Below are 15,000 nucleotides of genomic sequence, written 5' to 3'. Positions count from 1 at the left end.
GTGGTTTTGTCTCTACAATTACGGATGATCTATCGCTGTCAAAAAGACAAAGAGCACCACAGAAAAATTGGGTTAAACAAACAAAAACAATGGTTTTGCACACATTCGAGTGCCTGTACAAATACGTCTACGGAACATCGCAATTTTCACGCTTCTGCAAGGCGTTTTGTTTCGAGATACTTTCCGGGCTTTTTTCGGGAGACATAAGACGCACTGTGCCTTCAAAAATAAAATGCTTTAAGTCATAAACCTTTGTTTGTTTTCTCTGATCTTGAAAACGCGTTCAAAGATCAGTTTTCCACAAAAAAGCAGATCTTAGATTCACGAATTGCCGCTGGTGGGTTATTAAGGCCACATTTGCACTAAGACCTTTTCGAAAGTCTACACTTATGATTTTCACCGTACCATGACAAAACGAACCCTTTTCATTTTACGTTTTGGGTAATTGGACAGCAAATGGAGCTACAGCAAAGTTGAGTATTTTAAGAGTTTGATAGAGCTTTTTTTGTCAAAATCACTTATGAAACCGTTCTCGAAAGTAACAGACAACATCCACATGTCACTTTGACAAGTCACATCCATTGTTCTCAAATTAAAAAAAAGCTGGAATGAACAAACGTATTGTTTTCGCCCTGCTACAACTAAAGACCGCGGTGCCGCTAATTTTTTTCTTTCGTAAACAAACGATACCATTTTCGACGGTCGATGCCATTCTTTGTAACCAAGCCTTTTCATTCGGTTAGCTTTCAATAAATTGTTAGGATTAGCTTCATTTAAATACTTTAAAATTGTATTTTTTTTCATTTCCGCTGCCATTTAAGTACTATGGTCAATAAAAGCAACACAATTGTCGATACCTCTAGGAGTTCTTCCACCTTAGCTGCCAATGTACTGTTCTCTTGTCTGCAAACGATACAAGCAAAACCAAATGAAAACTCGCGAAACGAAAACGAAAAAACAAAAACAAAAAAGACGAGTCATTGCCTGACCGTAAGGGAATTTACAATTTATGCCGATCATTTTTCTAATCGATAGGCCAAGTAATGTTGAAAGTACATCACACAATCAGCTCTCTGAATATTTGGCCCCGATATACCAACTAATAAACCAAGACTGTTGCTTTAACACTCAGAATTCTCCAAAGAATATGCGGCGCTATTACAGCTGTGTCAAATCCAAAAATTTTTCAGCTTTTGATGGCTAATATTTCGCTGATTATCGAAACCAAAAGGCCTAAAATTGGGAGATGAGTTAACTTTTACAAGTGCTTTGAAATTTTGAAGGCAATTTGATTACGGCACGACGCCTTCGAGAAGCAAAATGGTAGAAAAGATTCATCTATATCTTAACAAGAGATGAAATATTCCATTGCTCCTTGCTTGGAGAAAAAACTTTAGTTCTTCTTACCCATCAAGGCCTTGGAACATTGGCTGTCGGAGCAAAGGATTTTTTTGTACCAATGGCCGACATATTTTGTTATCAAAAGATTGTTTTTAAACTTGTTTTTCTTCCCTAAATTTTGGTTGTTTCCTCTATTTGGTTAACTCAATTCGGTACCTCAAGCCAGCTAGCATCTGTTCGGTTTCCTCCGCAGATGACGAGGCCTGCAAAATGAAATATTTATGTTACGACCAGTGGTCGATTTGAAGAGAGCGAGATGTTGAAAAGAATACATGGAGGGGCGCTCTATTGCACATGTGCGAGCTTTCAAGGCTCTCGCGCTATTTAAGGCGTGATAATATACATGGAGAAATTCCTCCATTCTAAATGGCTAAGAGAAATGAAGTTTTCAAACAACAGTGCAGAAAAGAGGTAACTCGCCAGGTCAAAAGGGAGAGAAATCAAGTATTCTGATAGGTCAAAGATAGCCAATCAAATATGAGCCCTTGATGGCGCAATTTTAGCGTTATAACGTAACGCGCATGCGTTACTACTGCTTAATTACGATACGCGAACTCCCATTTTTTAAATTTTTCATGTATATGAAAAATACGGGCTGAAAAATTCGAGCCTTTTTCGGGATACATAAGACGCGCTGTACCTTCAAAAGGAAACTTATTCAAGTCATAAAACTTTGCAGCTGTTTTGTTTTCTCTGGTCTTGAAAATGCGTTTAAGAACCAGTTTTTCACAAAAAGAAGAACTTGGATTCACGAATTGCCCTGGGGGGATATTAACCCACTGATCCCCGGAAGTGTGAAGTGGGGTGGGGGCTCCTGGGGCGTTTGAAGTGTCAATGGACTTAGATCACATTTACAATACGCCCTTTTCGATAGTATATATTTTCACCGTATCATGACAAAAGGAAGCCTTTTCAAAACCATGCGTCTTTAAAGGTCATTTTACGATTTAGGTAATCTGACGGCAAATTGAACAACAGCCAAGTTAGGCCCGTTTTAAACGTCGCATTTTACATGTGCCGAATCTAATGCAAATGAGAAAAATCTATTGTTTTCGCTCATTTGCATTAAGATTCGGCACATGTAAAATGCGACGTTTAAAACGGGCCTTAAGTATTTTAAGAGTTGGATAGAGCTTTTTGTCAAAATCAGTTTTGAAAGGGTTTTCAAAAGTTCCAATTTAGTCGACGTTTTCAGGTGTGAAAGTGTGTTGATAGGCGAAAATATACACTTGACAGATGGGTTTTCAAGCGAAAATGAATGCTTGCAGTTGGGGACAAAAAGAAAACATCTGTCTGGTCTACTTATCAGGCAACAGTAGGCGGTGTACAAGGAGATGAAAATCATTAATCTGTACCTGATTCTGATGTACTGCTAAATTCTCTTCAAGATCATTGATTTTTCTCTCCGCTTCTTCTCTAAACTCCATATATCGCTAATTGTTTTAAACAGCGAAAACAATCCAACGTTGGTTATTTCGTTAGCTATGTCACGTTAGGGCGTTTAGGGAAATCTTTAGTTTATTAGGAGGATACTAATGTGGAACTCCTTTACTGCTAAAATTGTCGCTATATTACAAACAAGATGATTCTGAGAAAAAACGATCATTATCCAGGAGATTTGCCGTAAACTTGAAAAACGTCGGGCCGATTTTATTCAAACAGAGTTAACTGAATAGAGTGTACTGTGAAGTGCATTTAGGTTTTTATGTCCTATAACGCGGCGCTGCGAGTAGAATCTGAAACGGGTCTTTTTCATTGGACGAACAACACGGCTTTGTGCTTGCGTTACGTTCTGTTTTCACACAACGCAAGCGAACGCAAGCATAAGCGCAACTTGGAAAAGGCAAAATGTTTGTTTGCGTCAGGCCCGTTTACACCGTGACATAAAGGCGCTTGCGTCGCTAGGGAAAACACATACTTTAAAATGGAGAAAACACGCTTCGCAATACAAAAATTGTGGCTCTCTTCCGCTTGCCGTCCGTCGGTCGGTGGCAAAATGAACCGTATACATTCATACCTTATTTGATTCATTTAGTGTGTCTTGTATTTTAGCCATTTGCTGAGTTAAAATCTGTGGGAGAAGAAAACATTCTCGAAAATCAATGCATTTGTAATTTCATTGATCTAATAGTTTAATTGCTGATGTGAGTGTCATGTGGACAACAGGAAGCTTTAGCAACGACGACTGGAACGGCAACGAGAACGTCATCTCAAAACATAAATTCCCCTTATTGTAATCACCTCGAGACTATTCCAAGCTTTTTATCATGACAATGGTGTAACAGTCCCTCAAGAATGAAACCGATATGAGTGACGCTTAATTTAGGTGACAAAATGAAAATTTAACTCCAAATGCAGAGACGTCCTCCATAAAACCTCAAATTTGGCCATTTCACAATGTTATTTTGCTGACGACGGCAAAGAAATGGACAAAAATGAAAAACGCACGTGCAGGGCGTGCAAAGCTATTGTATTTGCTCACTAAATATGCAAATTTGTGACGCTCTCGTTCCGTCGCCGTTGTCGTTGCTAAAGCTCCCTAATATCTTCCATGTGCATAACGTCCTTGTGAGACGTGAAAGAACCCACACACCATTCGAGAAGAGTAGGGGATGAAGTTCCCGGTGTTGTAAGCTGTTCTTTGTGATTGTATGGATGGGTGGGTGGGTATAGCAGGTCCACATCAGCTAAATACAGTAGCTACCAAAACTTCAACCAGCTCAAAAAAATAAACAACAAACAAAACAAAACAACTCTGAAACACGTTAAAGAACGGAAATATTGTTTTCTCAAAGAAAGGTGGTCTAGTCTTTGTGGTATAATACCATTGACTTCAATTATTTACCTCTAGTTCTTCTTCTTTGGAGTTCTTCAAATCTTCTAAAGATTTCCTGGAAAGATCATAATACTTTGTCACCAGTATGTTGCGAATCCCTGGAGAAATTTGTAATGAAAACTCACATTCCTTCAGCTATCGATGTGAAACCGATGGGCAAGGTGGGTCCATGGATCCATCCCTTAAATGACGTCACATCTGTTTTGCATTCCTGCTTTAAGGTGGCATACTACAGTTTTCCAAAGAAAAAGATCAAGGTTTTGGAATCTGTGAAATTAAAGCAACAGGAAGTCTCTTCTGAAGTGTTAGTCACTGCAATTGATGTAAAATGTAATTTTACCGAACAAATAAGTGCAAATCAGGGGAAAATGCTAAACATAGTGACCGAGCTCCTGGAGGGGGGACTGGAAACTAGGCACTTCAAAGGCTTTTTTCTTGAAAACCAGCGGTACAAACCCACCTCAAAATTTCAGGATTTCCGAAAGCGAGAAAAAATAATTATGTAGAGAAATAAATAGTTAAATCTGCCAGACAGGTTTTTCACAAATGACAAAAACGTCGATTTTCGTCTATTTTAATAATAACAGAGAAACTGCCTGATAGAACTTTTGAAAAAATGTTGACGGTTTTGTCTACATGTTGTTTACTAATTCGCAAAATTTTTACCCTGGTTGTACGGATAGGTTTTGAGAAAAAGGCCTTTGAAATGTCTAGTTTCCAGTCCCCCCTCCAGGAAGTCCGTCACTATATTAAGCGTTTTCCCCGGATTTGTATTTATTTGTTAGGTAAAATTACATTTTACATCAATTGCAGTGACCAACACTTCACAAGAGACATCATTTTGCTTTAATTTCACACTGTAGTAAGCCACCTTAAAAAAATTTGCGATACAAATCAGTTTGTGACGTCATCACAGGGATGGACCCATGTCTCTTGCTGGCTCGGCCGAGAGACAAACGGCCTCCGGTATTGTTAAATTTTATGGCGTAACAAAATTAAAGTTTCGAGGTGAAGACGGCAGAAGCTTTTTCACAATAAGTGAATAGATTTATCTCAGCAACGAAAACTATTTGAGGGTACTTTAAATGCTACTTAACTAGCATTCTATATCGAAATTGCACAAGGACTATTTGGTAAATACCCCACGCAAATCTCCCACGAACAGACCATTTTACAGATCTGTGCTCAGTTACCAGGCCTTTGTATAAAAGCGAGACTGGAGATGACATCGTTTTGAAACAAACCTCACTGCTTTTCTTATGTAAATAGAAACTCGTTAGCATTTAATTTACAACAACATGATTTACATAAGAAAGGCAATGAGGTTTGTATCAAAGCAAGGTCAACTCCAGCCTTGCTTTTATTCAAAGGCCTGGTAAATGAGCACAGAACTGTAAACTGGTCTATATTATTCCTATCACTTGTGACAGCAGATCTGTCTTATGTGTGTACGCAACAGGGGGTCACTTATTGAGCTTACTTTTTGTCCGAGTAAAGTTTTTCTTTTTCTTCCTGAAGTTGTAGGTAACTGTGAATAAAAAGATAGGAATTTGTTCTTTTTTTTTAATTGTGGTCTTGTCCTGCCACAATCAGTTCCATAGCTATATCCGCTAACCATTGCCGTAACATAATAGCTGGGATAAAGCTCATAAAATGGTTGTAGCAAGTACATGTACACTTGATTGAAAGTAATAATTATGTTGGCACTAAACTTTGCTAGATAATTCATCTTTGCTTTATGGTCAATTGAGAAATAGAGTGACTTTTATTGCCAGTATTTCTGGAAAAAAGTGATGCTTAAGTTGAGGATAGGGTAAGATGACACTCAGTGACCCTTATTAAAATCAATGTGAATCGCATTGCTTGCTCCTTGCAAGCCTGGACGCTGAGGGGCAAAAATGCTAAGAAAGGGCATATTAGCTATCACAACAAACCTTTCGTGCTTTCGCTTGACTTTCTCTGTAAGCTGTAACAATAAAAATAGAAGTGGAGATGGTTTCAGTTGGGTATCAAATGCAATTACCAGATTATGATACAATTAACTAATTTTACATGGAATGCACTGGCAAACCTTGTTAACCACGTTCAAACGTCAGTCGAGTTTCCATTCAATATTCACAAAAAGTTTACCTTTGCGAGTTCCTGCTCCAACTTGGAAATTTCGTGTTTGCTTGATGTCTGAAAGAAGATACAAAATACATTAATGTTTAAATTGTAGAACATGTTTGCCTTAAAATCCAAACATGCTCTTTTTCCAAACTGCAATGTTGTGAGAGCAATGACTCTCTGTGAATAAGACTTAAAATAAATCACTCAAGATCACAGACAAACTTTAACTTGATATTATCAGGACAAAGACATTCATTGAAACTTGTGAGCACAACAGAGATGAACCATTGTGTTTTCACTGGTCTGCAGCATAATGTCTGTATCTTCAGTAAAGAACCTTTGAAGTGGGAATTGTGCTAACTGTAGGCCAGAGTATTGGCAGCCTGTAGCTCGTAGTCAGTATTTTCAAAGGGTCAAGGGAGGCTTAGGTATGACAAGAAAAAGAAGGATGGAAGGCTATTTACAACTAAACACTGTATCAAGTACATGTAGGCTAGCCTCACAACTAAAGCCGTGTTCACATTAGGCCTCAATTATGATCAAATTATAATTGAATTAAATATGAAATGGGTTCATATCAACTAATTACACTCCCTGATTTTTCATTTATGAAATTACTTCAAACAACCTCAAAGGGGGTGTTTGAAGTAATTGCAGTGTGTAATTGAACTGAATGGCGAACATGTGGTGACATGCGCAGACGAAACTTCTAATTGCTTTATGGAGCCAAGATTTCGTTTTGGCTATCCTATCCTTGGTTGTCTTTTCGCCTCAAGTACAGTGTATGGCGATGATAATCGTGGCAGCCACGCGATATGGTGGCATTTTGTCTCACACCAGTTGCGAGGTTACCCTGGCTACCTACAGTGTACTGTATTTGAATTTTTGCAGATGTGAACAGAACCGTAATTGAATAAAATTGAATGGAGTATGATGGCCTGAATTATACTTCAGTTGATCATAATCAACCTTGAGTGTGAACACGGCTTACACTGTAAGTTTCACAATGCATTAAAAGGAATCAAAGCTCACTGCTGTTTTATTTTACCCTTTTTCAACCATTAGAGGCAATATCATGACAGTGATGTTTTCACCCCCTTTCATGAATAATTTTAAGCTTCACTGACAACTCAAAAGGAGGGGGTGGCTGGCTACCTAAGCCATCCCCCTGGATCCACCCCTGCCAGTACATTGTAGCCTCAATTAAGTCAAAACGTTTCCTCAGTGAACACACCTTGGCCTCCTGCAGTTGTTCCTGCAGAAGTCTTTTTTCTTCTCGCTCAGTATCAAGCTGCAGTTGCAGACCAGACATTTCCTTGATTTGTTTTTCCAGGGCAACACTTTTAACTTCAACCTGTTCATAAAATTACCAGTTAAAGACTATACATAAGGACATAAGCTAAACAACAATCCCAAAATTTCTTACAGAAATGCAGAGCTGCAAAAAGCCGGGGAAGGGAAGTCCTGTGGGGACTTGGACTGCATTAACCTCCTTGTAGCAAAGGAGACAGGTACAGTCTGTACCCCCTCTAATGCAAAGATCAGTCTCCCCTCTGGGAGGTTTGAAAATGTTGCAGGAATCAAGATAGCAAGATTTTTTTATTGTTTATACTGTACATGTGCAACTACATGTAGAACTAACCTCTTGCAACCTCTCCCTCGTGGGACTTCTAGTAATAACTGATCTGACCGGAAAATCTATTAAAAAAATTTCAGCAATAAAAGGTAAAACGGTAAATTTTTCAATTCTATTTTGCGAGAAGAAAAAAGTAATAGGTTTATACAGGTAAATACTTTTACCATCATCTGATGACAATAAAGGTGTTAAATCTTCTATCAGTTTCCTCTTTAACTTCTCTATTTCTTTTCCAAATTCTTGACTGTTATCAGCAACATGAAAATGTTGATCTGGTTCTTTGCCATCTGTTCCAAGATTATCCCCTGATTTCCCTGAATGGTTTTCACAAGTTTCAACAGCATCGTGCCTTCCATTAGCTTCCTGTTCATTCGAGACATCTCCAGTTTTGCTTGTGAACATTCTGTCACAAAATATCAACAATTCTCTGTTCAAAATGTCATGAAATTTCTGCTCTAGTGTTTCTGACGATTCACTGCTTTCAGAAGTTTGTACGTCACTGTTGTACCCTCCATTTTCCTGCAAATCATTACCACTGTGTGGTTGGTCAGATTCTTGTTTTAATTGACAGCTTTCATCCTGTTCATTCGACAGTGAGTGAAGCTTCTCACGCAACTGCAGTAATTCAGCCTCGTACCTCTGTTGACAATCTGTCCCAAATAAAATGAATGAAAAGAATAATAATATTCTTTCATTACTTTTAGTGTTTGATGACATCAATGTTAAGTTTACATGTACAACCGTAAAAGGTCAGAAGACTAGTACATGATGTATAGTAGCAGTTTGAGTAATCATTGTTACTTTTTGGAAACCAATAAAATACATTTGTATCTTTTACTTTTTAGTGGATTCTATGGAGCAGGTTTTAGCAAGCACTGTTCTCTGTAATTATTTATTTATTTACTTATGTTATTTATTTAACCAATTTGCCTAAAGGCAGGCAGTCATACAAAAGAACAAGAGGTCCCCTACTAGGTAACCCTCCCCTCTCCCTATAAAAAATAGATACAGTGTAACCCATCCCCTAGAATCCTACCACTTTCAAATGGGGTCGCAGTGGTCCAGTGGATGAGTCATTATCCAACAATGATTATTTCAATCCGTGCAACAATTTCAGTTTTATTTTTTTTTTGTTCACGTAATATCACGAATATCCTGACTCTAAGTGCCTCTAAGTAAATCTAAGAAAATTGCTTGTACCAGCTTTGGGCAGCTTTAATAAGGACATACTTGTTAAACTTTTCTGAAAAGCCGCATTTTCAGCTCGGAGTCTCCGTATTTCCATATCTGCTCCAGGGTCGGATTGGCCACCATCCTTTCCTGCCACTTGCTTCTGAAGTTTTTCATTCTCATTATTTAGCTAAGGGTCGGGTTGCACACAAAAAAATCACTTTTACATTATACGAATTATTCACATGTACACTTTAAAACTACAATATTGTTGTAGAATTAACTATAATTCATGATTGGGACACTCCGACAGCCTCAGGCCAACAACTACATGTGAAAACACTGTCTCAGATGATGATATAATTGGACTGCTGCGTCACCGCTGTGTAGAGTGTGAGAGAGTGTGCGTCAAAGTGAGTGCAAAAAGTTGGCCCAGAAAGAACATAAAAGATGACATGATAATGTGGTGACGCCTATACATTGGAAGTTGTGTGAGTCACACCAGGTTGAAAGGAAGGAAAAGTGGTATAAACATGTACCAGAAGGTGTTGTGGAGAATGGCAATCGTAGTGAGCAAGAAGGGGAACAAAATTAATGCATAATTGTGGACATTGCTATCCCTAGAAATTATAGTAGGGTACATGAAAAGGAATTTGAGAAACTCGAAAAATATCAGGATTTGAAATGGGAGATTAGAAGAATGTGGAGTGTAAAAAACGTGGATGTACAGTTAGTACCGATTTTTGTAGGGGCTCTTGGAAGTGTCACTGAGAAACTTGGACAATGGATTGAAAAATTGGGGATTAGGGTAAGAATTATTATTGGACTGTTGCAGAAAACTACATGTACACTATTGGGAACGGCCAGAGGTTTACGGAAGGACCTTGACTTTTAAGTACCAGGAGAGTGTCCCCATTTGTTATGACTCGCTCCCTTGGGATGAATTTCAGCATGAAAACATCCAGAGCTCAGAGCTAAATGGAGAATAATAATAATAATAATAATAATAATAATAATAAATAATAATAATAATAATAAATAATAATAATAATAATAATAATGGCATAATCTGTTGACTTTACATTTCTTCGCTTCGTTAATACCTGCCACAAGAATTCATTTGACATGCATGCACCCACTTTGGCACAACATGGTACTTTGGGCTACATGTACATGTAAAAGACCTCACTGGCTCCTCAATAATGTTAATAAATAAATAATTATGATAACGATACCAAAAAACAATAAAAGAAGAGGTTCCAAATTACCTTGGTTATCTCTTCCAGAAGAGTTTGATTTTGTAGCTTGAAATTCCCTTCTTGAGCCTGATTCGAAATAAGCACTCATTTATAATAATAAATTACAAAAAAGTGGAATTATTTGTGTCACTCAAAGCATGAAAAAAAAACTGATGCAAATTTTAGCTAATTTGTGTCTAATGTATAAATTATGTGTACAATGTACATTATTTTGATATTCTTCGATTTTCTCCTTTGAAAAATAATGTCTTGTGTAACAGAAAATTATAACATGTGAACATGTTTTTTTGTTCCATAGAGTAGTAAAGTGATGACGTCACAAAAACTAATTTATTTATGAAATTATGGGATTTACTGAGATATTCTGAAAGTACATGATGAATAATGGCCGCTTGCCAAAAATCAGCATATTGTTGCAAATTATATGGGGGTAAGATATTAGCCCTTCCATGCTTCAGTAACTCCATACAAATCCTTGTAATTTTGTCTTTGGTCTAAACCGTTTAGAACAAAGACAAAATTACATGTACAAGGATTTGTATGGAGTCACTGGAGCATGAAAGGGCCAATATCTCATCCCCAGACTGCAATAAGATGCTGATTTTTCGCAAATGGCCATTCTTCATCATGTACATGTACTTTCTGAAGATCTTAATGAATCCCGGAATTTCATAATTTTAAATATTTGTGACGTCACACTTTACCACTCTATTGGGTGCATTTTATGTAAATGTGACAACCACAGCAGTACATGTACAATGTACAATCAAAGACATGTAGTTCAATTGCCGAGCTTCCACAAAGTCTCCTAAAGCTCAATGGTACATGTAGAGCACCCAACCTACACGTAGTAATCGTAAGGTCGAAGGATTGAATCATGCAAGCACTCCCACGTCACTATTCTGATGGTGTCAATGGGGTATGGCTCTAGTCAGTAAACTGCTAAAAAAACATTTAGTCAGTAAACTGTTAGAAAAAACGGATTTAGTCAGTCAATTAATATGATTAAATTATCACTTTTATGAGTGGAGAGAGAAGTCTGGGACTGGTAACTAAAACCGCAGGCAGAACAGAAATGTCAGGAAATGAGATAAGGGAAGTCGTGCAATCTCCAACAGGACAGTGATTGAACATGATACAAAATAGAGGGTACAAAAGTCTCCAGAAGTGTTAGACGAGCGAAAGTAAACTAAAATTTACATTTTTACCTCAAACATTTTGTTATTTATACTAGAAAATCCGCACCCTTTGGTCATTATGTACCGCATACGCTAAAAAGTCGATCTTCTTTGATACGTTAGTCAGTTCATATTTTGTTGTTTATACGGTTACGACATGCAAAAAACGTCTTTATACGCTAAACTGTTAACCCCATTGACACCCTCTATTCTTGGTTTGCATCTACATGTATGTGAAATTGAGACAGCCATGTTGGCGTACAAAACAATGGAAAATGGCCCATAGGTTTTGCATAATAAAGGTGATTTTACTGCATTGTTCCGTACACCAACATGGCCGCTGTGAAACCAGATGCAAACCACCAATATTGATAAAAACTTGCATCTTCAGTGCATGTACCTAGTTACAGAGCTGTATTAGCACAATCATTTGAATAATAGAAGAATGTTTGTGAATTAACGGATATCTTCCCTATACATGTATCACTCAGTATTGTATCTTACAGTCATTAATGAATTAGTGAATGAAGTTATTTGTAATGAATAATACAGTGCACAACACTGTTCCTCAGAATTACAATCATGTAGATTGGTTTCCAATTGAGTGTTGGAAAACAAAATTAATACCAATTTAAAACAGTAATTACTTTGACCAATCACAGCAGGTGCAAAGAGCACAATGAACGAATCCCAGTTCGTAACAATTAATTGTAACTTGCTCAAAGCACGGTTATGGTTTTCTTTTTCATAGGTTGATAAACGGGCAAGAGATTTTTTTACCAGTCACTAAGCATAGCAATCGCATAATTACAATTCAACAGTTTGAAAACTGCTCTACGCAAATATTTCTGTATTTTCCAAATAATATTAATTTAACTTATACATAAAACTGTTGAGGCTTGTGACATTCACCTGAAATTGTCCTTGTAAATTTTCATTTTCTTCGAGTAGAATAGCATACTCCTGACAATAAAAGGATTCAAAAGTCAAATCTTCAATACTGTTGCCAATGGAAAGGCAGTATGCATATACTGTACAGGTGATTTTTTCTTTAAATTTGCTTTGGTCATTTCCTCATTTCCGGTGAAAGACGAGATACAAAAACCCTCAACTTGTCGCACAACATTGTTTTGTTGCAAGTTTTGGTTGATGTTTTGCGTTTTTCACCTTGCGTGATCAACTTGACCAGCAACAAAAACATTTGTTGCGGGTTGAAGAAATGCAGAGCGCTGATTGGTTGATTTGCTAGTACACGAGCACATTTGTTGCGTGACAAGTTGTGAGCTTGATGAAAAACGAGCAACAAAGCCAAAATTTGTTGCTCAGAGTAGACCCGCGCTCTACTTTTTGCAACAACTTTCTTCAACCCGCAACAAGTGTTTTTGTTGATCATGCAAGGTGAAAAACGGGAGACATCAACCCAAACTTGAACGAAACAATGTTGCACGCCAAGTTTAGGGTTTTTTTGTCTCTCGTATTTCGCCACCTTAAAGCGGTGCAATACATGTACATGAACATGTATGTATCTTGCACAAAGAACCATGATTGCAGGTCTCAATCTGGGATGCTGCTAATTGCCTGAATTATACACCTTATTCCAAAATGGCCAACATTTAAATATTCTTTTGTTTTTATTCAAATTAGCCCTTGATGCCTCGTTCTTAAGCTTAAAATTCAAAAGAATATTTTATCTTGAACGAGGCAACAAGGGCCAATTTGTATCCGCATAAATCAGCGGCCATTTTGGAATTACATGTAGGTGTATAACAGTCACCTTTTTATTCATGCCAAAAATTCAACCAATACAAAATCATTTGGACCTGGTCCAGCTTTTTAAGGCTTGCTGTTGAGGACATCAGCCAGGTTCCTTAGTAAGCTGACCTAGCTATAATTTTCTTCTGTCTTAAAAAATATTAACGCTGTTAAGACTAAGGAGGAACAAAATTCCCCTGCCTACTGTGAACATGAATCCAAGCTTACATGTATTTCAGACAAACCCCCAAAGCTGATTAATATTATTCTTCTTCACTCAACTCAATCAGATCCTGGTCGAAAATTTTCGCTTTACTCTGGAACTTGAAATCTTTAGTTAATGAAAATTAACGCATAACTAATTTAACATTAATTTAACTTGTAATGACTGAAATAAAAAATGAACAAAGTCAATGATAAAGCAAACACACCTTTCTATTTTTGCTCTTGTTTATGATCTGGAATAGTGAAGGAAAAAAAATCCAATTACTGAAGAAAAACAGGTTAATGGGTCAATGAAATACATGTAATAGAGTCCCAAAAGTGTGACGTCATAAAAAATTAAATTTGTGAAATTAAGGGATTTTTTCGGAGTATTATAATGAAAGAGCAACATACAAAAGACCTACTCGCCAAAAATTAGCATTTCAGGGCAAAATGTCTTTGGGATATTAGTTCAGTTATGCTGTGATGAATCCATACAAATCCTTCTAAATAATTATTTGACCCAGTTCATTAGGAAACAAGTCAAATTTAGAAGGATTTTAATGGAGTCATCAGAGCAGCACAGGACTAGTATCTCCAGGACAACTTGCCCCAGAATGCCAGTTTTTGGCAAGCAGGCCTTTCAGATGATGTTCTTTCAAAACATTCCAACAAATCCCATAATTTTAAAATTTTAATGTTTATGATGTCATCACCATAACTCTATTAGATGCAAGCTAATAGCTGGCTTGTTTTGATAAGCATCACAAAGCACTGTACATCCCAACACTTTTCCGTCAACTTCACCCTCACTCCTGTCTTAGAAGAATACCAATAATACCAAAAGTAAAGTGAAACAGCTCCATTTCTCTATTATTTCAACCCACCCTAACCATGTACCAGTAGTTAAACTACATGTAGGTCTTAGTGTTTACTGGCCTACTCCGATAAGCTGCCTAAGTTGTTCAAAAAATACGTACACTGTACATGTAAGAATTTCTAAAAACATAATTTTATCACAATGGAATTCGAGCTGTGAACTAAACAAAAACTCCAATTCTCTTTCCGGAGGTGAAGTCAATCTTCCAGGTTATGTTCAGAAACTTGTAATGATTGATGGAAGCCAACACGCAGTTTGGCGCTTAGCCCTTGAAGGTGAGATTCCTCAGAATTATGAAAATCGCAGTAAAGAAAACAATGGTTTCGAGCCATGCTTGGAAACTTTGGGGAACACTGCTAAAGTCGATATAGGTACATAATGTTTCAGATGTGACAGTCCTGGAGTGATCAGCAGGAGCTGCCAGTGTGGAAGCCTTGATTGCCACAGCCCAGCTCTGACGGGCTGGACATGTCTCTCGTATGACTCATGATCGCCTCCCTAATAAAGTGTTTAACATTGAGCTAGTGGATGGAGAGCAGAAGCGTGGTGGTCAGAAACTGCAGTTTAAGGATGTG

At 37.4% G+C, this 15,000-nt stretch overlaps 1 protein-coding gene across 1 annotated transcript in view; it reads right to left on the bottom strand.

Moving 5' to 3' along the window:
- LOC138056406 (GRIP1-associated protein 1-like) overlaps positions 1-15,000 on the bottom strand; it is a 30,714-nt gene that overhangs the window by 14,536 nt on the left and 1,178 nt on the right. Inside the window, exons 4-18 of the mRNA XM_068902191.1 lie at positions 13,773-13,799; positions 12,502-12,552; positions 10,421-10,477; positions 9,213-9,342; positions 8,147-8,632; positions 7,989-8,044; positions 7,581-7,700; positions 6,368-6,415; positions 6,172-6,203; positions 5,718-5,765; positions 4,247-4,292; positions 3,419-3,472; positions 2,757-2,834; positions 1,558-1,604; positions 858-903 (exon numbers count right to left, since the gene is read on the bottom strand). Of these exons, the coding sequence (XP_068758292.1) occupies positions 858-903; positions 1,558-1,604; positions 2,757-2,834; positions 3,419-3,472; positions 4,247-4,292; positions 5,718-5,765; positions 6,172-6,203; positions 6,368-6,415; positions 7,581-7,700; positions 7,989-8,044; positions 8,147-8,632; positions 9,213-9,342; positions 10,421-10,477; positions 12,502-12,552; positions 13,773-13,799 (1,326 nt within the window). The remainder of the gene's footprint in view (positions 1-857; positions 904-1,557; positions 1,605-2,756; positions 2,835-3,418; positions 3,473-4,246; positions 4,293-5,717; positions 5,766-6,171; positions 6,204-6,367; positions 6,416-7,580; positions 7,701-7,988; positions 8,045-8,146; positions 8,633-9,212; positions 9,343-10,420; positions 10,478-12,501; positions 12,553-13,772; positions 13,800-15,000) is intronic.

This window comes from Montipora capricornis, chromosome 7 (assembly GCF_036669925.1).
Source record: "Montipora capricornis isolate CH-2021 chromosome 7, ASM3666992v2, whole genome shotgun sequence".
Classification (NCBI taxonomy): Eukaryota; Metazoa; Cnidaria; class Anthozoa; order Scleractinia; family Acroporidae; genus Montipora; species Montipora capricornis.
Note: the sequence above shows the minus strand (reverse complement) of the source record. Positions and strands in the feature narration are given on the sequence as shown.